General features: G+C 41.6%; 1 protein-coding gene across 3 annotated transcripts; it reads left to right on the forward strand.

The window, feature by feature from the left end:
* Positions 1-79: 79 nt before the first annotated feature.
* Positions 80-20154, forward strand: map7d2a (MAP7 domain containing 2a). Of its 3 annotated transcripts, none has more exons than XM_030069292.1 (16): positions 80-432; positions 2831-2932; positions 3501-3596; positions 3727-3804; positions 4608-4771; positions 5551-5647; positions 10584-10690; positions 10886-11001; positions 12461-12861; positions 12956-13103; positions 13229-13409; positions 13853-13957; positions 14582-14632; positions 14874-14913; positions 15606-16305; positions 17228-20154. In XM_030069292.1, the coding sequence occupies exons 1-16, from the start codon at positions 393-395 to the stop codon at positions 17484-17486; spliced, it is 2685 nt and encodes an 894-aa protein (XP_029925152.1). In that variant the 5' UTR covers positions 80-392; the 3' UTR covers positions 17487-20154. The 3 variants fall into 3 exon arrangements, with proteins under 3 accessions (XP_029925152.1, XP_029925153.1, XP_029925155.1); XM_030069293.1 differs by having other exon boundaries at positions 14877-14913; XM_030069295.1 differs by having other exon boundaries at positions 3501-3587.
* The last annotated feature ends 452 nt before the right edge of the window (positions 20155-20606 follow it).

The following is a 20606-nucleotide window of genomic DNA, read 5'->3' on the forward strand; positions in this document are numbered from 1 at the left end:
CTCGGGGCGGGCCTACAGGACGGTGCGCGGTGCGGTCGCAGGGTAAAGCCTTTCACTGTGCGCATCCTCTACACATCATCCCAGAGGAGCTCCGTCTCTCCTCCTCCTCCTTCTCCTCCTCCACCCATCCATCCACCCAGCCATCCATCCACCTCTGGCGCACGACGGGTCATCTGGCGTCCAAAATGACCTTCAAAGTATCGAGCTGAGCGGTGCCTTTTGCCCTCAGTGGACTTGGCCGTGCAAAAGCAAAGGGGTGCGCACATCGCCGGGGGAGCGGCGGGCGGACACGGACGGACACAGGCGTCGGGCTCGGCATCGCGTCACCGCAGAGTGCTGTGGTCGGCTGTACTCTCATACATTTGCTGGACTCCGCCGCTGACAGCGACCGTATGGCGAAGACGGTGCATTCAACGCCCGGTGCGCTGACAGGTAAGCCCGCTGCAAGCATCGCAAGGCTGCGGTTGATGCTGTTTGGGCGCAGTGTTGTCTTTGTGCTGCGCTTAATGACGCAACTGCCATTTACACGGCTTTATGTGCATGATGTTGCACAATTGTTTTGTTTTTTCCCATTCGCTGCTATTGTTTTCACGGGATGCTCAGGCCCATATGATTGTCTAAAAGGCAGAAGGACAGATTCGTTTTATTAAATTCAACACAGTGACATTTGGTTATTAGTAGTGCGAATGAAAGTGAGTAAAAGAAAAACTGTACAGCCTGAGGCCTCCGGTGTTTCTGTCTGCATCCGTGGCCTGTAGCTCATGGGGTGATTAACATTTTCTGAGAGAGAGCTCAGAGTCACTCTGAAGCAAAATGCTTTTGTTGTCGTTATTGCTGATGACGCCACACACATACACACTCACACACACACACACACACACGCACAAAAAAAAACAACCTTCAAATGGGTTGAGGTACTGAGACTAAATTGGACTGAGAGGGCTGTGGCTCAGTGCCAGTGGATTACATAACTTTTTTTGCTCATCAAACCATTCTGTGATCACTTGTGCCCTGTGGACAGGGACACTGTGTGTGTGTGTGTGTGTGTGTGTGTGTGTGTGTGTGTGTGTGTGTGTGTGTGTGTGTGTGTGTGTGTGTGTGTGTGTGTGTGTGTGCAGACCACTCCCATCAGGACAGAGATGCTTCACCAGAGGAAGATGAACCTCCACCACTGAGCACTGGCTTTGACTTTGTGTTAGTCTCTCCTGTCCCCAACCTCTTCAAAGGAGCTCATGATGACTTGAGGGCAAATATCACTGAGTGTTAACCGGTGATTCCACCAGACAGCAGTGGTTAAGTTTGTGTTAGTGGACCTGGAAACAAGAGGGGAGGTTTTTGTCTCACCCCTGCTGACAGCTGAGAATAAACCGGAAAATACGCAGGTGATTGTGTCTGGAGATGCGTCATTTTCAAGGGATAGCCATGCACATGTTTGTGCCATAATTAGTATTAAATAAAGCTCTGACAAATATTGCACTAGTTGACAAAATCAATACTCAGTTCTTTGTTAGTGGAGCATTCATAATCTCTAAGGGAGCATCCTGCCTGTGCACTGCAGTGTTGGAGTTTATGTTCACAGATGTTGACTGAACAGGCTTAGAACATAGAAATAATGTAAAGTAAGTGAGTGTTTTTTTTTTTTTTAAGTGGTAATCCCTCAAAGCTTGTGGCATACTGTAGAACTTCTGTCAACATGGGTTGTTGTCCTTCATGATTTTGGTGTTTATTTGAACACATGTTTGCATCTTTGGTTCAAAACTGTTAATATTTATCTCAGAGTCAGCATTTTTTCAATTAGATGACATAGGTACTTCATGTAATTTGTACCTTCTCTGCTATATATATATATATATATATATATATATATATATATATATATATATACAGGGGCACCGCCAGGACTTTTTGTGTATACATATATATATATAAATTCCTGGCGGTGCCTGGCGATTTATATTAGTTTTTAACTATTTTTTGGGGCCCCTGTCAGGCAAGGGCCCTTGGAATTTTCCTAACTTTTCCCCCATATACCGCACCCCTGTATATATATATATATATATATGTGTGTGTGTGTGTGTGTGTGTGTGTGTGTGTGTGTGTGTGTGTGTGTACATGAAGTACCTATAAGTGGGAATTGAAGCGATGACTGAAATATAACCACTGCAGAAAACAACAAGTTAAACACATTGAAAAGTGGTTTTTGTTGTTGATTTCTGTTTTCTTAAGAAATAACTGTAAGTCTGTTGCTCATAAACATTTAGCAGCAACTTGAATTGTCTCGCTCTCGTGTCTGACATCCGTGAACGGTAAGAGAGGGAGTCAGCCCGGTCTGCCAGGTTTCAAGGCACTGTGGACGTTCAGACTGCAAAGAGAGTATTTCACCTCAGGAGAAGTGAGGCAGCAGAGTTTTTCTTGCCAGTTTAGCCTACAAAGCACAAATTGATCCAAGGGATTTGTGGAATGTAACTTTATCGTTTTTGGCTCACATGGCAGGCGAGAGGCCGTTTCCAAGTTAAATAAACAGAATATATGTTTCTCTTATTTCTTCTGTTTTCTTGTTGGGCCTATACATGGTGCATGACTGAGGGTGACTTGTATGCATATTTTCTTTAGATCAGGTTGGTAGGTTTTTGTTCATTACAGATTTTTGCACAGTGATATGTGATCTGTGTAAGTTACATGTATGAATGGCACATATTCACACACAACTAATTTTGCTGAACACTGCAACAAAATGAACCCTTTACACATCATTAACAACTGCTGTGACTGGTGATACTGATGTGAGAACAGGGGATTACTCCATCTACTCTTCTCTCTTCTGTGTTAGGTGAAGGCGCGGCACAGCCGTCACTCAGCTTACTTCCTGACAAGAGATCTCCCAGCAACGGTCACCGATCTCCAGCCCGAGTAGCATCTGCAGGAAAAACTAGTGAGTAATCCTCTCCAGCTTGTGCCTCATTGCTCACTCTTTCACACACACTCCCTCACGGTGGCTTAAACTGGACGAGAAGCACTTACTATGCAGTGATGTAGGTCATTGCATACATATCGGATCCATGTTATAGTATGCATAATATGGTATCATTTTGGTGAAAGAACGTATGAGTCAGGCCTGCTATGCCATACAGCTCCGGTTACAGCTGCAGGGCCCGTAACGGAGGCACAGCAATAGTAATAATAATAAAAAAGAGACATTCAGCTACTTCCTGTGGCTATCATACCAAGGGCAGTTCCCTCTGTTCCTCTGCATATTGCTGCAGTTTGTCCTTGGCATGAACTACTTGGCATTTTGCAACACAGTGCTTTCAACCTTGATGAAGCGCAGCCTCACGCAGAGCAGAAGACATGCAACTGGCTCCCTCTGCTGGTAGCAACGCGACACTGCAGATGAGCGCTGTGGTGCTGATGTCATGCCTCCTCAGATCAAGCTGAGTGTGCTCTCTCTCTCTCTCTCTATCTCTCTCCCTTTCTCTCTCTTTTACATTTGGTGATGTCAGCTCCATCCAGCACAGAGAAGAAGCCACAGATAAATGGGCATCCGTCCCCTTTACACATGCCAAGTAGCGTCAGTAACACCCATGCAGGTAAACCATGTAAGTCTGGCTGTAAGCTTCCATCCTCATACCGCTGCTTTTGCTGCATGCTCTCTTCTCTCTGCTGTCAGTGGCACTCCCTTTTTTTTTTTTTTTTTTAAAGCCTCTCACATCCCTCTGTATCTCTCAGATGTGGAAGGCTACATGAAGACGGATGACAGGATGCGTCTAGCCAAAGAGAGACGCGAGGAGAGGGAGAGAAGCCTGGGTAATGCGATGTCCTAGTTTTCGTTCGGGCACATTTACACGACACGAGAGGCTGACTTTTTGAACTCATCGAGGCTTTGTTTGAAGTTTAACATTCACCTGAGCTTTTTGTCCCTGCACCTTACATGTGCTGAAATCTGTAAGAGGCTTTAGCAATTTTCCTCAGGTCCTTTTTGAACTGTGCATGTCTGAAATGTTAGACATGCAAGGTGCTAGTAACCTTTATAGGCCAGCTGTAAGCTTCTGCTCCAGCTGAGAGTATTTGCAGTGCAGTCGCCATGGAAAATTGTTTCTGTTAGATATTTCCCTACAGTTGCTTAAGGAAGCGTTGCACTAGCTACTAGAGTGTTTATTTCAAGTTCACTAGTTTCCTGATAAGGTAAGCTCTGTCACTTCGGAGAATGTCACATTAGTAGACTAGGTCTCCCTGTTACTGTGTTACTGTAATGCTGCAGCAACGGGATTTACCAGTCTGGATGAGAGGGATTTGTGTCATTGTGATATCCTGAGTATAGACTGAAATTCAAAACCAAAGTGACTGTAACACACATAAGGTAATGCAATTGTGAGAGTTTGTTGAGTGTCCCGTTACAATACATTTATCTTTCTCCACATTACTAACAAACATTATCAAACCACAAATATCCTCAAAAACATTATGTACAGATTAAAATTTATTGAAAAATGGCCAAACGTCAAGTTAAATATTTGTAGTTAGACACTAGTTTATGTTCATATATCTAGTTTGAACATCATACTTCCTATAACTAAAAAAAAAAATAAAAAATTTCATTGTCCTTTCAGCGGCAAGAGAGCAGCTGATCAGGGAGAAGGAGCGGCGAGCTCGGCTGCAGTATGAACGCACGGTGGAGGAGCGTTTCAGACGGCTGGAGGAGCAGAGGCAGAAGGAGGAGCTCCGCAGAGCCGCTGTGGAGGAGAAGAGGAGGCAGCAGCTGGAGGAGGAGAGAGTCAGTTCAGTTTCCCATGTTGTAGTTAGAATCAAGAATTACTTTAGAGATTTAGAGACATGCACACAGGCTGGCTCTGTCTAATTTGTGTGCATCTGGAGCTGAACCTGTTGTACCTAAAAATACCAAAAGTAGTTTTCTAAAAGGTCATACAATACTGAACAGAGAAGTTTAAATTGAATTACAAACTCTCAGTAAACACAACCAGCAGTGAGGTGACAGCATCTCAGATGAAACAAGAATCGATATTTTGATAACAAGTCATTGCCAAAATTTTGAAATCGATACTAATACTAGTGTTTTTAGCATTGGTGTCAACACAGCTTTGTAACTCAGTGTTGTTATTCTAATGTAGCCTCACCCTGTTTGTTTAAATAGTGAAACACTTAAAGTGTCAGTCATGCGTACAAGTCTGTCAATCAAAATGAGCACATATCATCACACCACTGTATTTGTTGCTACAGCAGAACTTTTCATACAGCTCCTCTGATTTGAAAGTAGTATTTGGTTTAGGTGCTTTGTTTTCACATGAAGGCTACAGGTTTCACTTGCAACTCAGTGTTTTTATCCTAATGTAGCCAATAAATATTTCAAATACATCAGGTTTCTTTTTACTCATTAATGCTTAAACAAATTTTTTTCGATAAAGGAGTGTGACTGACATTGCTGTTTTTGTCATGGTTTCAATAATTTCATTACAGTGCATCCAGCAGTCCCAGCGGGCTTCAGTAAAAGGGAATGGCAGTGATTTAAACATTGTGTTGTGTCGTGTTGTGCAGGAGCGCCTGGAGGCCCTGATGAAACGCTCTCTGGAGCGCAGCCTTCAGCTGGAGCAGAGGACCAAACGCTGGAGCAGAGGCTGCACGGCCGGAGCAGGCAAGAGCACATTTTGTTGATGTAAACAGAGAGGAGGTGCAGGCAAATGTGAATGATGAAGTGCACGGATGGAGACATGATGTGTGTGACACGTGGGTGATGAGAAACTGGGCAGCAGCAGCAGGATATGTAACAAGAGTTGTTTTTTTCCTCTTCAGAAGGATTGCATTTTGCTATGTTGCTGTTTGATGCCAGCAGAAAAACAGTGAGTGTGGGTGCATGTGTGTGGATGTGTATGGTAGGTGTGGGTTTCTGTGTGTGCGTGTGTGTTTGTGTGTGTGTGTGTGTGTGTGTGTGTGTGTGTGTGTTTGTGTGCGTGTGTCTTAAGAGAGCCTTTCTCTTGGCCTGTTCATTGCCTACAGCCTGGCTGCTGAGGTATGCATGGGCACAGATAAGTGCCTTTTCTTGAGAAGGGATGCAGTTACATATCCACACAAGTATGTAGTGATGTAAACCCTCAGACCAGATATGAACTCAATCCTCAACAAAATCAATCATCAATCATCATCGTAAGGCAAAAAAAACAAGTATATTATCAAAGCTTCTGTTATTGAAACTGCAAAGATGATGATTGTTCAGACTGGCAAAAACATATTTAGCAGTGAGATGGGACAATGAGAGCCATGTTAACTCAACCATTAAATTAGGGGCACATTTCATGTTTCTAACTGTCCTCTCTTTAACCAGTTCTTATCTTAACCCTCCTACTACCTGTGGGGGCAGTTTGACCCAATTCAATGTTTAAAGTCTCTAAATACATAATTCACAATGTTTTTGTTTGTATCATGTTTAATTACTTTTCCAAACGTGTGACCAAACATAAAATTAACATGATGATTTGTTTTCAGTGTCCTGGACGTATTTTGTACCCATCGGTGTTTCTTTGGGGCTGGTTTGACCTCTGGATGTTTTACCTGTATAAAACATATTAGAAATACCAGTGTTTTTGCTTTAGTTGTTCTGAATGACACTGAGGAACTATAACATGCCATTTGTAATCATAAAAAAACTCTGCTTTAGGGCCCTCAGCTAACATAACCACACCTGTAGCAGCGCCAGAGCCACTGAGAGTTAATCTGACATTTAGGAGGGAAAACCTGGGTAACAATTTTTATTATAATCATTTTCTGGAGGTTTACATTACTGAGGTCAAAATGACTCTGACTGATATAAGATGTTTGAGACATGACGGTAACAGGAGGGTTAAAAATAACATCAAGGGACGGTTTACATCAGTACATCGGTGCTGGTATGTGAACTCCATCCCTGAGCCGACACACTTGGATGAGAAATCCCCAGGTAAACTGTATATAACGCTCTGCTCTGTCTGCTCTGCTCTGCTCTGCTCCGCCCGCTGCCTATAGGTGACAGTGAGAATGCCCCACTCCCTTTCTCTGCTGCCTCCGCCTTTTCCCATGGCATTGCCTCCCCCCTTCCTGCTGCCAGCGAATCTGGTAAAGTGAAGTGCCCCCCCCCCCCCCCCCCCCCCGATATGTTGCGTCCCAATATCTCCCCTCTTGTTCATCCCACAGTTACCATCGGTGTGTGTTCGTTTGTCTTTGGCTGGGCTGATATTTCAGCTCCAACCAAAGACAAATGTGTGTTCACCATATTGCATGCAGATTGAATGAAACAAGTTAACTGTGTGTGGGTGGAGCAAGCTGCTCCACTGTTCAACTTTTGATGATTCTCTTGATGTGCAAGTGGTAATATATCCCTGTATATGTACAGTAATCAATATAGCTTCAGTTTGTGTGCTGCTGTGTATGTGAGTTTATGTGGTAGCACGTTTTTTTTAGTTGTATTCAACCAAGAAAGGCAGTGAGAGAGAGAGAAATATACCGTGGAGGCAGAAGTTCATGGCCATCAATTAACCTGCAGATGTCACTCTAATACCTTCAGGAGCCAACAGCATGGCTATGACGTGCATCTCTATAGTAAATAAACTACATTTACCCAGAAATATTGGTGTTATTATAATTTCAGTTAATATTTAGGCAAAGCCATATCATCTACACACCATCCTGATGTCCTGAAGGGGCACTCATTTTTTGCTTTCTTATAGAGGCAAACTCTGCTGTATGACATTGCACGCGGACCACCATGCAAGGAAAAGAGGACAATAAGGAAATACACAGGCGCCAGCTAATTCATAGCCTGAATTTTGTTGGTGGGATGATATTTCCTTTCCTTGCTTTGCACTCTTTGTTTTACATCCAGTCAAAGTTCCCACCGCCCAGCTCCTCCATGAATTCCCCAGCACTGCCATTTAATGCGATGTATTTTCTTTTTGGCAAGGCATTTTCACTTTCATTGTGCACTCCTCCGTGTAATTTTAGCAGAAATTAACCTCCAGGATTAGTTGCCCCGGGGATTTGCTGTCACCACTTACATTCAGGTCATTATTCTCATCTCTCGGTGTCAGTGATTGCAACGAGGCAAAATGACATTCGCTCAAAGCGACTTGGAACAAATTATCCGGGATGAAATGAGACAATATTACTTTTCCTGGTTTGTAAGTCTAATTTTGAGACAAGGTTTTCAAAGGAACTACGTGGTGCTGACTGTAGGTCCCCGGAGCAGACAGTTTTGGAGACTCATCCTAACCTATGCTGTGGAAATCTGGTCACTAAAACACACGACATCCCATCCCACTGAGATAACTCTTAATCGATGGTAACACATCACTGATGCAGTGACGGCATGACAGTTATTTCTCAAAGATACAAATAATGTTTTTTGTTGTTGTTGTTGTTGTTGTTGAAGTTGTAGTATGTCTTCTGTGTTCATGGCCTTGGCTTCTGTGATTGTGAGCCTGTGTTAGGTCCGTGTTTATTTTCAGTTGCTGTGGAGTGTGTAATGTGTTGTGTGTGGCAAGGAGAGAACAATGCACATGGTACGACTAGGATCCTGGAGATCTTTGTGTTTGTATAGTTTCACGTAACCTGGCATTCGTGTCTTTGCATCACACCACAGCCTAGCATACAGACTCTGACCTACCGTGTGTGTTTGGCAGTCAGTAAGGTACATGCAAACATGCGACTGGTCTGAGGCATTGATGATTAATCTTTAACAAAACTACATGACTGGACTCTGACCTGTTGTGGCGCCACCACACCCTCTCCTATCTGCCTGCATGCTAAAGCAATCACACTGATCGCTTCATGACAGCGGATGCCAAGGCTCGGGAGTGCACTCCGTTTGTCAGCATTTCCACGGCGAGCGCTGCAAAATCAATACCCAAATATTTCCTTTGTTTCTGTTTTTAGTTTGACATCAGTAATCTTTGTAAATACAAAAATGAAGCAGACCTTAATTTTAAAGCTACAGTTAGTCAAAAAATAAATAAATAAAAGAAAGCTTTGCCATTTGAAACTCAACATTTTCAATAATCTACATTACACATCTTCAAGCATGTGTCATGGAGGGCCAAAGGTTCAGGAGATTTCACTGATTAGTTCGTCCCGTGTGTCTGGAGGTGTGCTGGTAGGTGAAATCGCCCTCTGGACCCAGTTTTTCTGCTCTGAACTGAAAGCGTAACAATGATCAGATTGGATTAAGTCTGAAAATTGGACCTTTCAAAACTGATGAGGGAAATTCTGATCTTTAAAATTAAGATTTTGATTTGATAAGCCAATCTTATATTTAAACAGACTCAATCAAGTTTAAATACTCCCATTTGTCTTTAATATGCTTTTGTGTTTTTCAGTAGCTAAGTAGTTGAATGGCTCTGAACATTTTGATTCTTTAATTGTATTTACCTTTTTTTTTTTCTCCAAGAAATGATCATATAATGTTTATGCTTACTTTTTAGATATCTTAAAAGCCAGAAATGAGGAGAGATTTTATGCCAAAAATCGGGTTAATCTTGATCCTACTGGAGTGGCATTCTCACAGAATTGTTATGTAACCGGCGAGGATTTGTGGGGAAATCATCCTCTGCACCTTAAATGCTCTTTTGAGCCTTGACTAAAATGGCCCATGAATGAAAGCAGCAAGCAGAGAAAGGAAAGATGTTTTTTTTTTTGTTTGTTTTTTTTTGCAAATGAAAGAGAAATTTTTATCTTCGCTCTGTACTTATCTGTGTTTTGTAAGTGTGCAGATAGAGGCTGAAAGCAACATCCAGACTCCTAGATGTAGTTCATTAAACGTCTTTTTTGGCCAAACATATTATTTGTTCAACAGATAGAGGATGATTAAATCTATATGCTGGGACTGTTTTGCAGTAATAAACAGTTAGTTAATGCATCTGGATGGTGGAGTCAGGTTGCACAGTATGAGTTGTCTGTCTTACTAAGGTTACAGCAGCTCTAGATGTTGAAATTTTGATCAGATAGGACAAATGTAGGCTGGGTAGCCAAGTGCCAGTTGCTAGTTAGTATTGTCACCTACTCAAAGAGCTGATGCTGAAAGAAATTGTCGGCCAATGTTATTGCTTAACAGTATTGCAAAAGTTAAAAAACACTATAAATTCTGAAATTTTGCTCTTGCATTATCTTGATCTGAATTATCTGATAATGACTTATTTTAGTGGTCTGATTCTGTATTAAATTCAATTATCCTGACAATTACTATCAAGATTAAAAGCTTTCAAAATGTGCTCTGTTGTAGTCTTTTGTTGGAATGAAAACTTTCATACACTGTGCCCTCCATGGCTTGTGATTTGACATAACTGAGCTATTTAGCATTAACATGGCCAAGTGAATTGAAGATTGTGGTTTCAAATGCAGTAGGTTGCCATATGAGGATTTGTGATTTGTCTCAGTCTTGAGCTGTCTGTGTGTTCTGGCCGACTGACTGACTGCAAACCAGAGTCTGTAAGCTACAGCTGAGTGCAGCACACACTGCCCAGGCCCGTCCACTGTACCGTATCCCTCTCTCACTTGTTGTTCTTCATCGTTTAATCCTGAAATGCACGATGTTTGTCGTCACACAGCCCCCTGCAGCCCTCACAGGTCACCATTTCGGGGCACACTGAACCCAGCTGATCACAACAGAGCAGGAGTTCAGGGAGGCTCTCAGTCCACTCCCAACACCCCTAAGGTCAGGCTTTTCTGTCCTACATTCTTACATAACTTCTGCCAGGACTTAAGCATTTTATTGCACATGGGGGGGGGGATTGCGTAACATATTAAATACAAGGTGCAAGATGACCATTCAAATCCATCTCAGATCTTTATTTTATTCTTAACACTGACATGTTCTCCTGTGTTTTTTTTTCTTTTCTTTTCTTTTCAGAGAGAGCGACTGCGCAGAGATAGGAGGACTGATTCTCCTGGTTTTGGGTCCCCTGTGAGAAGAGCAGAATCCCCTGCGAGCGTAACCAAGTATTTGGCTTCTCCTCCTACCTCCAAGTGAGATCATTTGTCTGCTGTTGAGTATTTCCAAAGCAATATCTTGAAATGTCATTCCTTTTATGCAGCAACCTTAAACAAAGGCCTTAAAGGAATAGTTCATACTTCATACCCCAAAATGTTGTCATTGTCTGCTCACCCACATGCCAGTTGAAATGCCTTTGTCCATTCAAAACACAAGGAAATAACTTTGAGGCAGACTTCTCCAAAACATCTGAAATTGATGGGTAGTGCTTCTTAGAGTTTCAAAAAGGGCAAAAAAATGACAACAAAATTACTCCACACACCTTGCCCATCATGAACCAGGTAGTCGTATCCTGGGTGGAAAAGAGCTATATTTACACCATTTTTCGTGCAAATCTTCACTACAGCCTTTAATATCTGAATAGTGAATAGAATTGAATTGTCTAATGGTCGTTTTCTGCTCTTTTTGGAACTCTAAAAAGCAGAGGTGTGGCGCGACTTTTCCACTAGGTGGAGCTACAGCCCTAGGTAGCGCTGTGTGTTTTGGCCATGCTGGTGGCTGGTGGCTCAGCTAGCGGTTTGTTAAAGGTGAAAAAAAGTAGCTTTTGGTGGCGACTTAGGGAACTCCTTTCACTTTACAGTTATCATCACAGAACCGCAACCTTAACAAAGGACTCTGGACATTCATCAGCATCATCATCATCATCATGAGCGTTCATCTCAATCCCACCCTTCTGTCAGTTTGGTCTTGGATCTATAATAAACTCTAAACTACACAGTATAAATACTTAAAATATTTTAGGGTAGAAATGGCAGATGTGAGATGTAGGTGTGCTCAGTTGCTACAGTTACATAATTCAAGGTAAAGTTGATACCATCAGAATTATGGTATGTTCTGAAAAATAAGCATTGTTATCACTCAAAATATGTATTTAGCCTAATAGCTGTTCTATTAAAATCAAAATCATAATTGCAATGATAATATCAAGAATTATGCTAGACCCGTATGATGATCCTGCAGTCCTAGTATATAGTGGTGTTAATGATCACCTGGGCAGAAAATCGCCCAGTCTGGCAACGTTGCTTGGGTGTACAGTTTTCTGCTCCTGATCGAGTTGTTTTCAATGTGCAGCGTCAGCCAATCAGGGTCCACCAGGAAAAGCATAACATATTACATACAGTTGTGGGGAAAAGTATATCCCTCAGCAGACAAACAAATATTGTAGGCAAGGCTTTTTGTGTTTCTTCACAATTTAGGATTCATTTGAGAGTAAAAACTGAAATTTATAGACATAAACAACACAATAACAGGAACAATTTAACAGGAACAATCATTAAAATATGTACTTCACAATTGGACTTGCAGGAGGGGCGGTGCCCTTTAATGGACCACACACCCCTGCTGAAAAGTGCTACCCAGCAACTTCATTTAGTTTTGTGTGTTGTATAGACAGAAAAAAGACACAAAAAGCTAATAATTGCTATGTGATTACAGGCTGACATCCAAGATGCGTTCCCACTCTCCTAGCAATGGACACCAGTACCATTCCTCTCCTACAAGACATCGTCCAAACCCTGACGACAGCAAGAAGGTACAGGACAAGACGGTGGAAAAACACGGTGAAGAATCCAAAACTGAGACTGCTGTGAAAAAGAACTGTGACATCGACAGCCCTGGTCCATATTTACACGTCGAGAAATCCACCGAGAAGAATTTAGTCAACAATGAAATCGCCAAAAACAGGCCAACAAAGGCTGAAAGTTGTGATAAGCACCTTAGGAGTGAGACACCTGAAAGGAATGATTCCCCTGACAAAAAGGATCCAGGGTCTCCAAAAGTGGATACCTTAGAAAAGAAGATCAAAAGCAATGACCAGGATGCTGACAAAAGAAAAGGTGGACTTTATAGAAATGCTTAATACATTTTGTTTTAATACATTTTTATTCATTATTAAACCGGTCTTTCTTTCTTTGTTTCAATATGCGACAGAATCGGCCCCATGCACACCCACAGGAAAGCAGGCAGCCGGCACAACAAATGCAGAGGAGGCTACCAGGTTGCTGGCAGAGCGGAGGCGTCACGCCCGGGCACAGAAAGAACTGGAGGAGAAGAAACGAGAACACGAGGAGGAAGAAAGGTGAGGAGGCGATGAATGACACGAATGAATGAACCAAATACATAGCGCGTTACACAGAGTTGTGTGATACGTGCCTACAAGTTCGTATGGGCTTCAATTAATGAGCGCATGCATCTGCCAATCAGGCTGAAGGCAGAGCAGCTCAAAAAGCAGCCAGCACCGGAGCAGCCGAAGCAGGAGGCGAAGACGGAGCACGTGAAGGAGGGGAAGAAGAAAGAAGAAGATGCTCCCAGGCTGAAGAAAGAAGAGGAAAAACGAAAGCAGGAGGAGCAGGAGAAGGAACTGCAGACCCAGGTGGACAAAGAGGTCAGGGGTCATTATCAAGGGGCCAGGCAGTCACTAATTACATGATGTGGTATTAGATTTTTTTTAACTATACGCTGATGGCCAGTATAACTTAGCAGCATATCAGTGTTGTATCAATACCGTGATTGGAGACTTGATATTGTCTGGAATTGTGGATATGGTAATGTTTTGATATGGTTTTAAAGGCTGCACCACAATGAGAAGAGGCAACTTTCTGAACATTTGTTTTTTTTAAAAATCTTTTCTTTATGAAAGCACTGATTGTCATTCAATACAATATCATCACAATATCAATATGGAGCCACTCAATCCAAGATATTGTGGTTTTTGATTTTCTCCATATCGACCAGCCCTAATGGCCTGTTAAAAATAAAATCAGCTCACGTGTAACATGGCATGAAAAACAGTTTGGAATTGTGAACCAATTCCCTTGATCCCAACAGAAAGAAAAAGCCAAGGTTCAGGCTCAAGAGGACGCAGAGCGCCAGCGTCAAGACAGAGAGCTACAGAAGCAGCACGAGGAGGAGGAGAGGCAACTGAGGAAGAAGGTTTTCAACTTTAACGGCAACTTAAACAAAATTTAGAATTGAGAATGCAACTATTATTCATTCGTTGTTGAACACACTGCAAAAACTCAAAATCTTACCAAGATTATTTGTCTTATTTCAAGTCCAAAATGTCTTATTCCTCGTCAAAATATCTCATTACACTTAAAATAAGACATGATCACCTCAGAAGTAAATTGTTTTTGGACAATTGTCTCTTGTTTCAAGTGAAAATTTGCTTGTTTCATTGGCAAAATTTGTTTCTTGTTTCTGGCTAATTTTCACTTATTTCAAGTGAATTTTCACTTTTTCCACTGGCAAATTTTGCCAATGAAACAAGCAAATGTTCACTTGTTTCAGGTTAATTTTCACTTGAAACAAGTGAAAATTGTCTAAAAACAATTTACTTCTGAGGTGATCATGTCTTATTTTAAGTGTAATGAGATATTTTGACTTGAAATAAGACATTTTTGACTTGAAATAAGACAAATAATCTTGGTAAGATTTTGCGTTTTTGCAGTGCAGATACCAGATGTCTTTTCAAAACATGTTCGCCTCAGCTACCACCTGTATCTGATAAGATCCATCAGTGTGCAAATGTTGATCTATTTTTTTTTTTTTTTACAGAGAATTGAAGAGATCATGAAGAGAACGAGGAAGAACGAAGCTGACGTGAAGGTACTGTAAGAGACAACCTGCTGTTCTCGTAGCTCTGCTCTGCCTCCAGCGGGTCACTTTTACGTGCCCGCTTTTTCTAAACGATTGTGGGATTCTTGATTGTAACTTTAATTTGTTAAGTCATGTCATTTTGTAATTATTATTTGTCATAATTAAATTCTATTGATGGTGATACTTTGGTTTTGTGTCCTGATTACCGCAACTCTTTTGACTCGGTCGTCTCTGTTCTGCATTGAATCAGAAGGAGGAGCAGGTGGAGACCAAGTCTGTCTCACCACCAGGTACAGTACGTTATTCAGTTGCCCTCCAAATGCCTTAGCATCTCTTACTGTTGCTACTTGCTCCACCCACCGTCCCTATGCCTTGTAATTATAATAATGCAAAGAATCTGTATGATGGAATGAGTTTTTTTTTCCTTATTTCAGCATGCTGGTGTGTAACCCTACTTATTAATAGCTGTTGCTCCATGGAAGATGTTGATTAGTGGCAGCCCTCGTTATTTTTCCATTTTATTGGCACTATGGCTGTGTTGTGGCAATGCTTTTTTTTAGTGTGTCTTCCTTGTAGGATTTTGTTCAGAAGAATTTACCTCTGAAGTCTTTGGCTATTTTCACCATGCATCTAAGTTTGCACTTGGTCTATGTCATGACCACATTTCAATTTGTAATCAAAATTATATTTTAATAGCAAAAAAAAACGTGCTATGCTGTCTTGCCTTCGGGTTATGCATTGAACACCACCATAGACACCAATACAACATTGTGAACACTATGACTCAATGGCCAAGGACTTTACTATAAGTACTGACAGGGCACCTCTTTTGCAGAATATGGTATTAAAAGGTTCAGTAGAAATAGAACGGGACCATGGGAGTAGTGTGTAAAATTAGAAGTTCTTGAAAATGCCCTTGGATGGGATGTGTGGTGCGCTCAGGGGGGCATTCTGTACAATGTGATGTTTTTGTTCTCCACAGGGGAAGTAAGGATGAATGTTCAAACTAGTGATCAGGTGAATGAACAAGCAATCCAAAAAGTTGAGTTGCAGGTAAATGAACAGGTCCCAGTCCAGGGTAATAAACAGGGAAGCACCCCGGTGAAGAAAGAAGCAGCGGTGGCACAGATGGACAATCAGAAGACTATGCAAGTACAGAAAAACACTGAACAGGTGACTCCGACACGTAGCGCTCCTGAAAAGGGACCGGACGCCAAACAAGTCAAAGAAGAGCACGTCACCCGAGTTGGCAACGACGGCAAAGCTCATGCACTCAAGCCACAGGAAAAACAGGCGGACACCCATGTGAGCAAGCAGGACAGAGCACAGGCCAATACTAAAGCCAATGACCAAATAAATAAAGAACTGACAAATACAGCAGATGCCAAAGTCAACCAAAAGGAGAGTGTCATGGTGAATGGAGGAATGAATAGTCAAGGGAGTGCCCAGACTAGTAACCAACTTACCACAGAGGTAAGCAAGCATCAAAGCTCCCCTGTGGAAGTGGCACATGGCACGTCGAAAACTGAGGGAAAGGCTAAGGAAACGTCTGAGACGGAAGTTACCAGAGCCTCGGTGACGCCCCTGCCAGTGGGACACCCATCGCCGCCGGTCATCAAGCTGGAGCCACTCGATGTGAAGAGCACCGGATCTTGTGATGAGGTGCAGTCAATGGAGGTCAGGTAAGTCAGCAGGTTTAACTATAAGACTGGACTGGGTAAGCAATTAAAGCTATTAGTGCTACAGTTTCACCACCTTGGAGTACATTGCATTGAAGCATCAACAATAAATTCAACCGCATCAGTCTATTAAAGCTGAGTTCGGCCTAAATTGATAAGAAATTCTTTGAAATAATTTAATTAATTAAAAGTAATTGTTAGATCTCAAAAGTGTTGCATTTTTTAGTCTTTTTTTATAGATTAAGTATTGCTTAAATCATTCTTTTGTATGTTTTTTTCACATTTCAGAAGAAAATTGATAGTCTTACACTTTTGCACATGTTGAGTAAATGGTTATGAATCATGAATGAATCATTAAAAAAAAAGAAAAATCATTCTTAAATCACGAGCTAGTGAATCGGGAGCTGAATTCAGTCGCTTTTAGGCCAGATACTAAATGCGCTCATTGGACGTGCTCATCAGCTGGTGTTGCTGCTCAATTTGGACCAACCTAACCAACCCTTACTCTTACCTTAGACAAGTTAAGATAAGATAAGATAAGATAAGATATACTTGATTTGTTCTTGACTCTGACCTGTACTTCCACAAAAGATCATAAATGCTCCAAAAAACATCAACATGTCAACAACACACAGCTTCATATAACAATTTGTACATACATATACACACCTTTTGACAATGGCAACCTGCATCACCCCCGGGCTAAGCATCCCACCTCACCTGTTAGTGTTGAAAAAGTAGAAGTAGTCATCTTAACTCTGCCTAACCCCCCATGCGTGTGTGGCCTCCAAATTGGATCACCACAGTGAATATGCCCACTATCAATTCTCAAGAATATACTGTTTGTTTTGGCCATCACATTCAACTGGTAATGAGGATATAGGCCTGGATAATACAAGCAGTCTCTTCTTTTATTGCTTTTCAGCCCAGTTTCTAAGGATGAACTGATCTCCATCCCAGAGTTCTCGCCCGTGAATGAAGTCCAGCACGGCGGTATGAGTAACACCCGCGCCCTTGAGGACCTGTTGGACCTCACTGGGAACATCGCCTACCCCAAATTGTCCTCCGAAGCCAGCATAGGCGACTGCAACAAGAACCTGATAGAGGGCGTCGTCAGTCCCATGTCGGATTCAAAGCTCATTGAGATGTCCTCTCCGTCCTCAAATAAACTTAGCGTCCAGTAGTCCACTAATCTCTCTCTCCTCTCTCTTTCTCTCTCTCTTTCTCTTTCTCTTTCTGTCTGTCAGTCCCTCATGCTCACGTTAGGATATACACTGTGCTCTGTCTCGGGTTTAAACAGTGGTTCTCAGCCTTAGGGTTGACACTAGACAACAATTATAAGGTGGCCCAGCTCACCATTTTGAATATGTGTCCCCGTGTCGTTGCGTAACAGTACATTTATGGAATTTGAGCCATAGAGGCTGAGAACAACTGCGCTAGATGGCCTTGTCACTTCTTCTAAAAGAGGCTTAGGCGGGTCTGTCTCGGTGGTTTCCTCCGCCGACTCATTTGAGACGGGACAGAAACCGCCGACTCTGGATTTTAATCATTCAAAACACTGTAAACCTTGAATTGCAATATAACTGAAGCATCTGTAATCTGTTCACATCGCATTGAACCACTGTACTCGTGTGTTTTCAAAGATAAGTGTTCAACTTACAATTCTTGTGATGATCATATCCTAGTGCGACAAATGTGTTATATCAGGTACTTCAAAAGACTTCTGTGAGTGTGTGTGTGTGCGTGTGTGTGTGTGTGCAAACTGAGAGCACATGTTTAAAGAGAGAGAGGGAGAGAAGGCATGCCTGTAATATTGTGAGAAAATAATGCAAATATCAGGGTTTTGAATCTTACACAACCTTAGGAAAAAGCACTACTGCTAAGTTACAGTAGCTTGGTGAGACTTTTTTTTATTTCCCCACTGCACAGCTCCCCTCATAGGTCTTCTTATCCCTGACTGAAAGCCTGCTCTGATCATTGAGGGTGGCATTTGTGTTCCTTTGCCTTTGTGCTCAGATCAGCAGATGAAATTCAGAGTGTTGTGGGGCAAAGTGCGACTATTTCGTCTTCATGGCAGCATACGCATCAATACTGTGAAACGTTATTTCAACATAATGTTATTTCTCAGTGTTTAGCACATTGCACATTGTGCATGCTTGCTTTAGTAATTGATTTGACGGGAGTTGTATCAATTTGACCGGCAAACTGAAATCCAGTGGAACTCTTTGACCTGTGAAATTGATAATACAGACTCTTCAAACTGTTTTGGGTAAACACAGCAAGCAGGAGTGCACATGCTTGGTGGAGGGTCAAGATAAGTGCAGTCACGCACCCATCTTCCCCTCTGAGGTCTGGTCGCAGATTGTTGGCTTTTTTCACTTTTTTTTTTTTTTTTTTTTTTCCCATTTCTTGCCAGTTGAGATTATTCCCGTTATTCTTGTGTACCTTTAACTGGGACTTTGTCACTCTAGATGAGTGAGAAGACTTGACCAAAACCTGTTATTTTGAATGTCACCACTTCAAAACAAAACAAAACAAAATCATGACAAATAGTTTTAATGTAGAGGTTTCGCTGTGTTGGTTGCAGAGTGAATTTCCTATTTGGAGCCTGTTGCTGGACTATATGGATTCATAAGAGCTCCAGTCCAATAACAAAAAGGCTATTTCCCAGTGATACTTTACCTTATGACCTAAAATAGACAATTTCACAGAGGGAGGTGTATTACATGTTATACAAATCAAATAAAAGTCTTAACTCTTGCACACATATTTTATCCTGCAGATCCTTTGCACCACTCCAAAAAAAAAAAAAGAAAAAAGAAAAAAGAAAAGAACAATGTATTTATTGTTGTAAGAAGAAGAAGAAAATGTTATTTAAGTGTGTGACAGCTGAGAGGCTTTATTTATAGATTTATATATGGATTGCAACCAAGTGCACATCATGCAGGATGCTGGTGATGTGTGTGGCTCGAGTGCACACACTGGGATGTTTGCTCAACAATAAAAAGGCATGTTCCCAGTAAAGTCTAGGTATAGAAATGCAGTTGAGTGTCATATTTTTTTTCCTTCTATAAGCCTGGCTATCTTGTAAGGGAAACCCACTCCCCTCTATGGAGAATCTTCATTAGGTTTCTGTATTGTTCCTCAAATGATTGTTGCTGTGATGACTGACGGTTTCCATTTTCTGTGTGATGTCTTTGTATGATTTTTAGTATGCCTTATGGGGGACTGTTCTGTTGCTACATTTTTGTACTGAACATTTTACAGTCAGTTGCTAATTGTGGGCATTCGAGCTTGTTGTAATCTACATCCATCCGGCTAGGCCACTGGGATTGCTGTGTGTTTGCCATTGTACTTGTGCCCTTGTTTAAAATGCATCACATACCCATTTCATCCTGTAACCACGAATGACAGCAACTAATGCATTTATTTTTATGTCATACATAAAGTGACTTAACCTTTACTATCTATGGACACTACCAAGCCTTTTAAGACAGAGGCTGTGACTTGTCTAAAATGAGATAGGCCTATAGCGCAGCATTTGAAACTTAGGATTTGGTGTATACTTTGCATATTGGAAAAAAAAACCAACAACTGCTGTTCCACAGTGATTAATATGATGCTTTTGATAAATGCAGAAAGGACTACAGTTAAGGACAACCAAATATGGATGCACACATAAAGGTTAATAGAGAAAAAAAAATATTCAAGTCAGTTCAAACCCGTGTCTCAAAGCAGCATATCACAGTCAACCTAAATCTGTAAGTTATGTAACTAATGTAGACTAGACATTGTGCATGGTAAGCATGGTCATAATTATCCGAATCAATAAAAAAAAAAAAAGTAAACCTGCTCATTTTGTCTTGTGTTTGTGTCCTGCGAATGTCTGTCCCACCTGGGGAAATTAGTGTGTGTTTTGATGATATGCAAAAATAAAATGAGTGTGATTTAAAGGTAGAGGCTGAGAAACAGACTACAAATAATAGAATGAAATCCCACAAATAACTGATAAGCCCATGAGTTTCAGGTCAGGCGGTAAGTGATATAAAGGCCGTGGCACACCAATCAAACATCAAACACAAATGTTTGTTTGGTGCGGCATGGCTGTTTGGATTTGATTGATCAGTTTGCTATTGGCAGTGAAATCTCCAAAGACATTCGGAGATCACTGTCAACACTGGAATGAGAAGGTGACTTTCCCTGCAGGTATGAAAAAAAAAAAAAAAGGCATGGCAAACAGATTGTTCAAAGAGATGTCAGTCATGAGGATCAGGTCCAAGACAAGGCTAAGCCACGAGGAAGCA

Source organism: Myripristis murdjan, chromosome 14 (genome assembly GCF_902150065.1).
Source record: "Myripristis murdjan chromosome 14, fMyrMur1.1, whole genome shotgun sequence".
Classification (NCBI taxonomy): Eukaryota; Metazoa; Chordata; class Actinopteri; order Holocentriformes; family Holocentridae; genus Myripristis; species Myripristis murdjan.

What these genes read in the sequence shown, in the direction of transcription:
- map7d2a (XM_030069292.1), top strand. Translation starts at nt 393, where the DNA reads ATGGCGAAGACGGTGCATTCAACGCCCGGTGCGCTGACAG. An exon ending in GGATGCTGACAAAAGAAAAG is followed by an intron (nt 12,862 to 12,955) that starts GTGGACTTTATA and finishes AATATGCGACAG; the next exon opens with AATCGGCCCCATGCACACCC. An exon ending in CAAGTCTGTCTCACCACCAG is followed by an intron (nt 14,914 to 15,605) that starts GTACAGTACGTT and finishes TGTTCTCCACAG; the next exon opens with GGGAAGTAAGGATGAATGTT.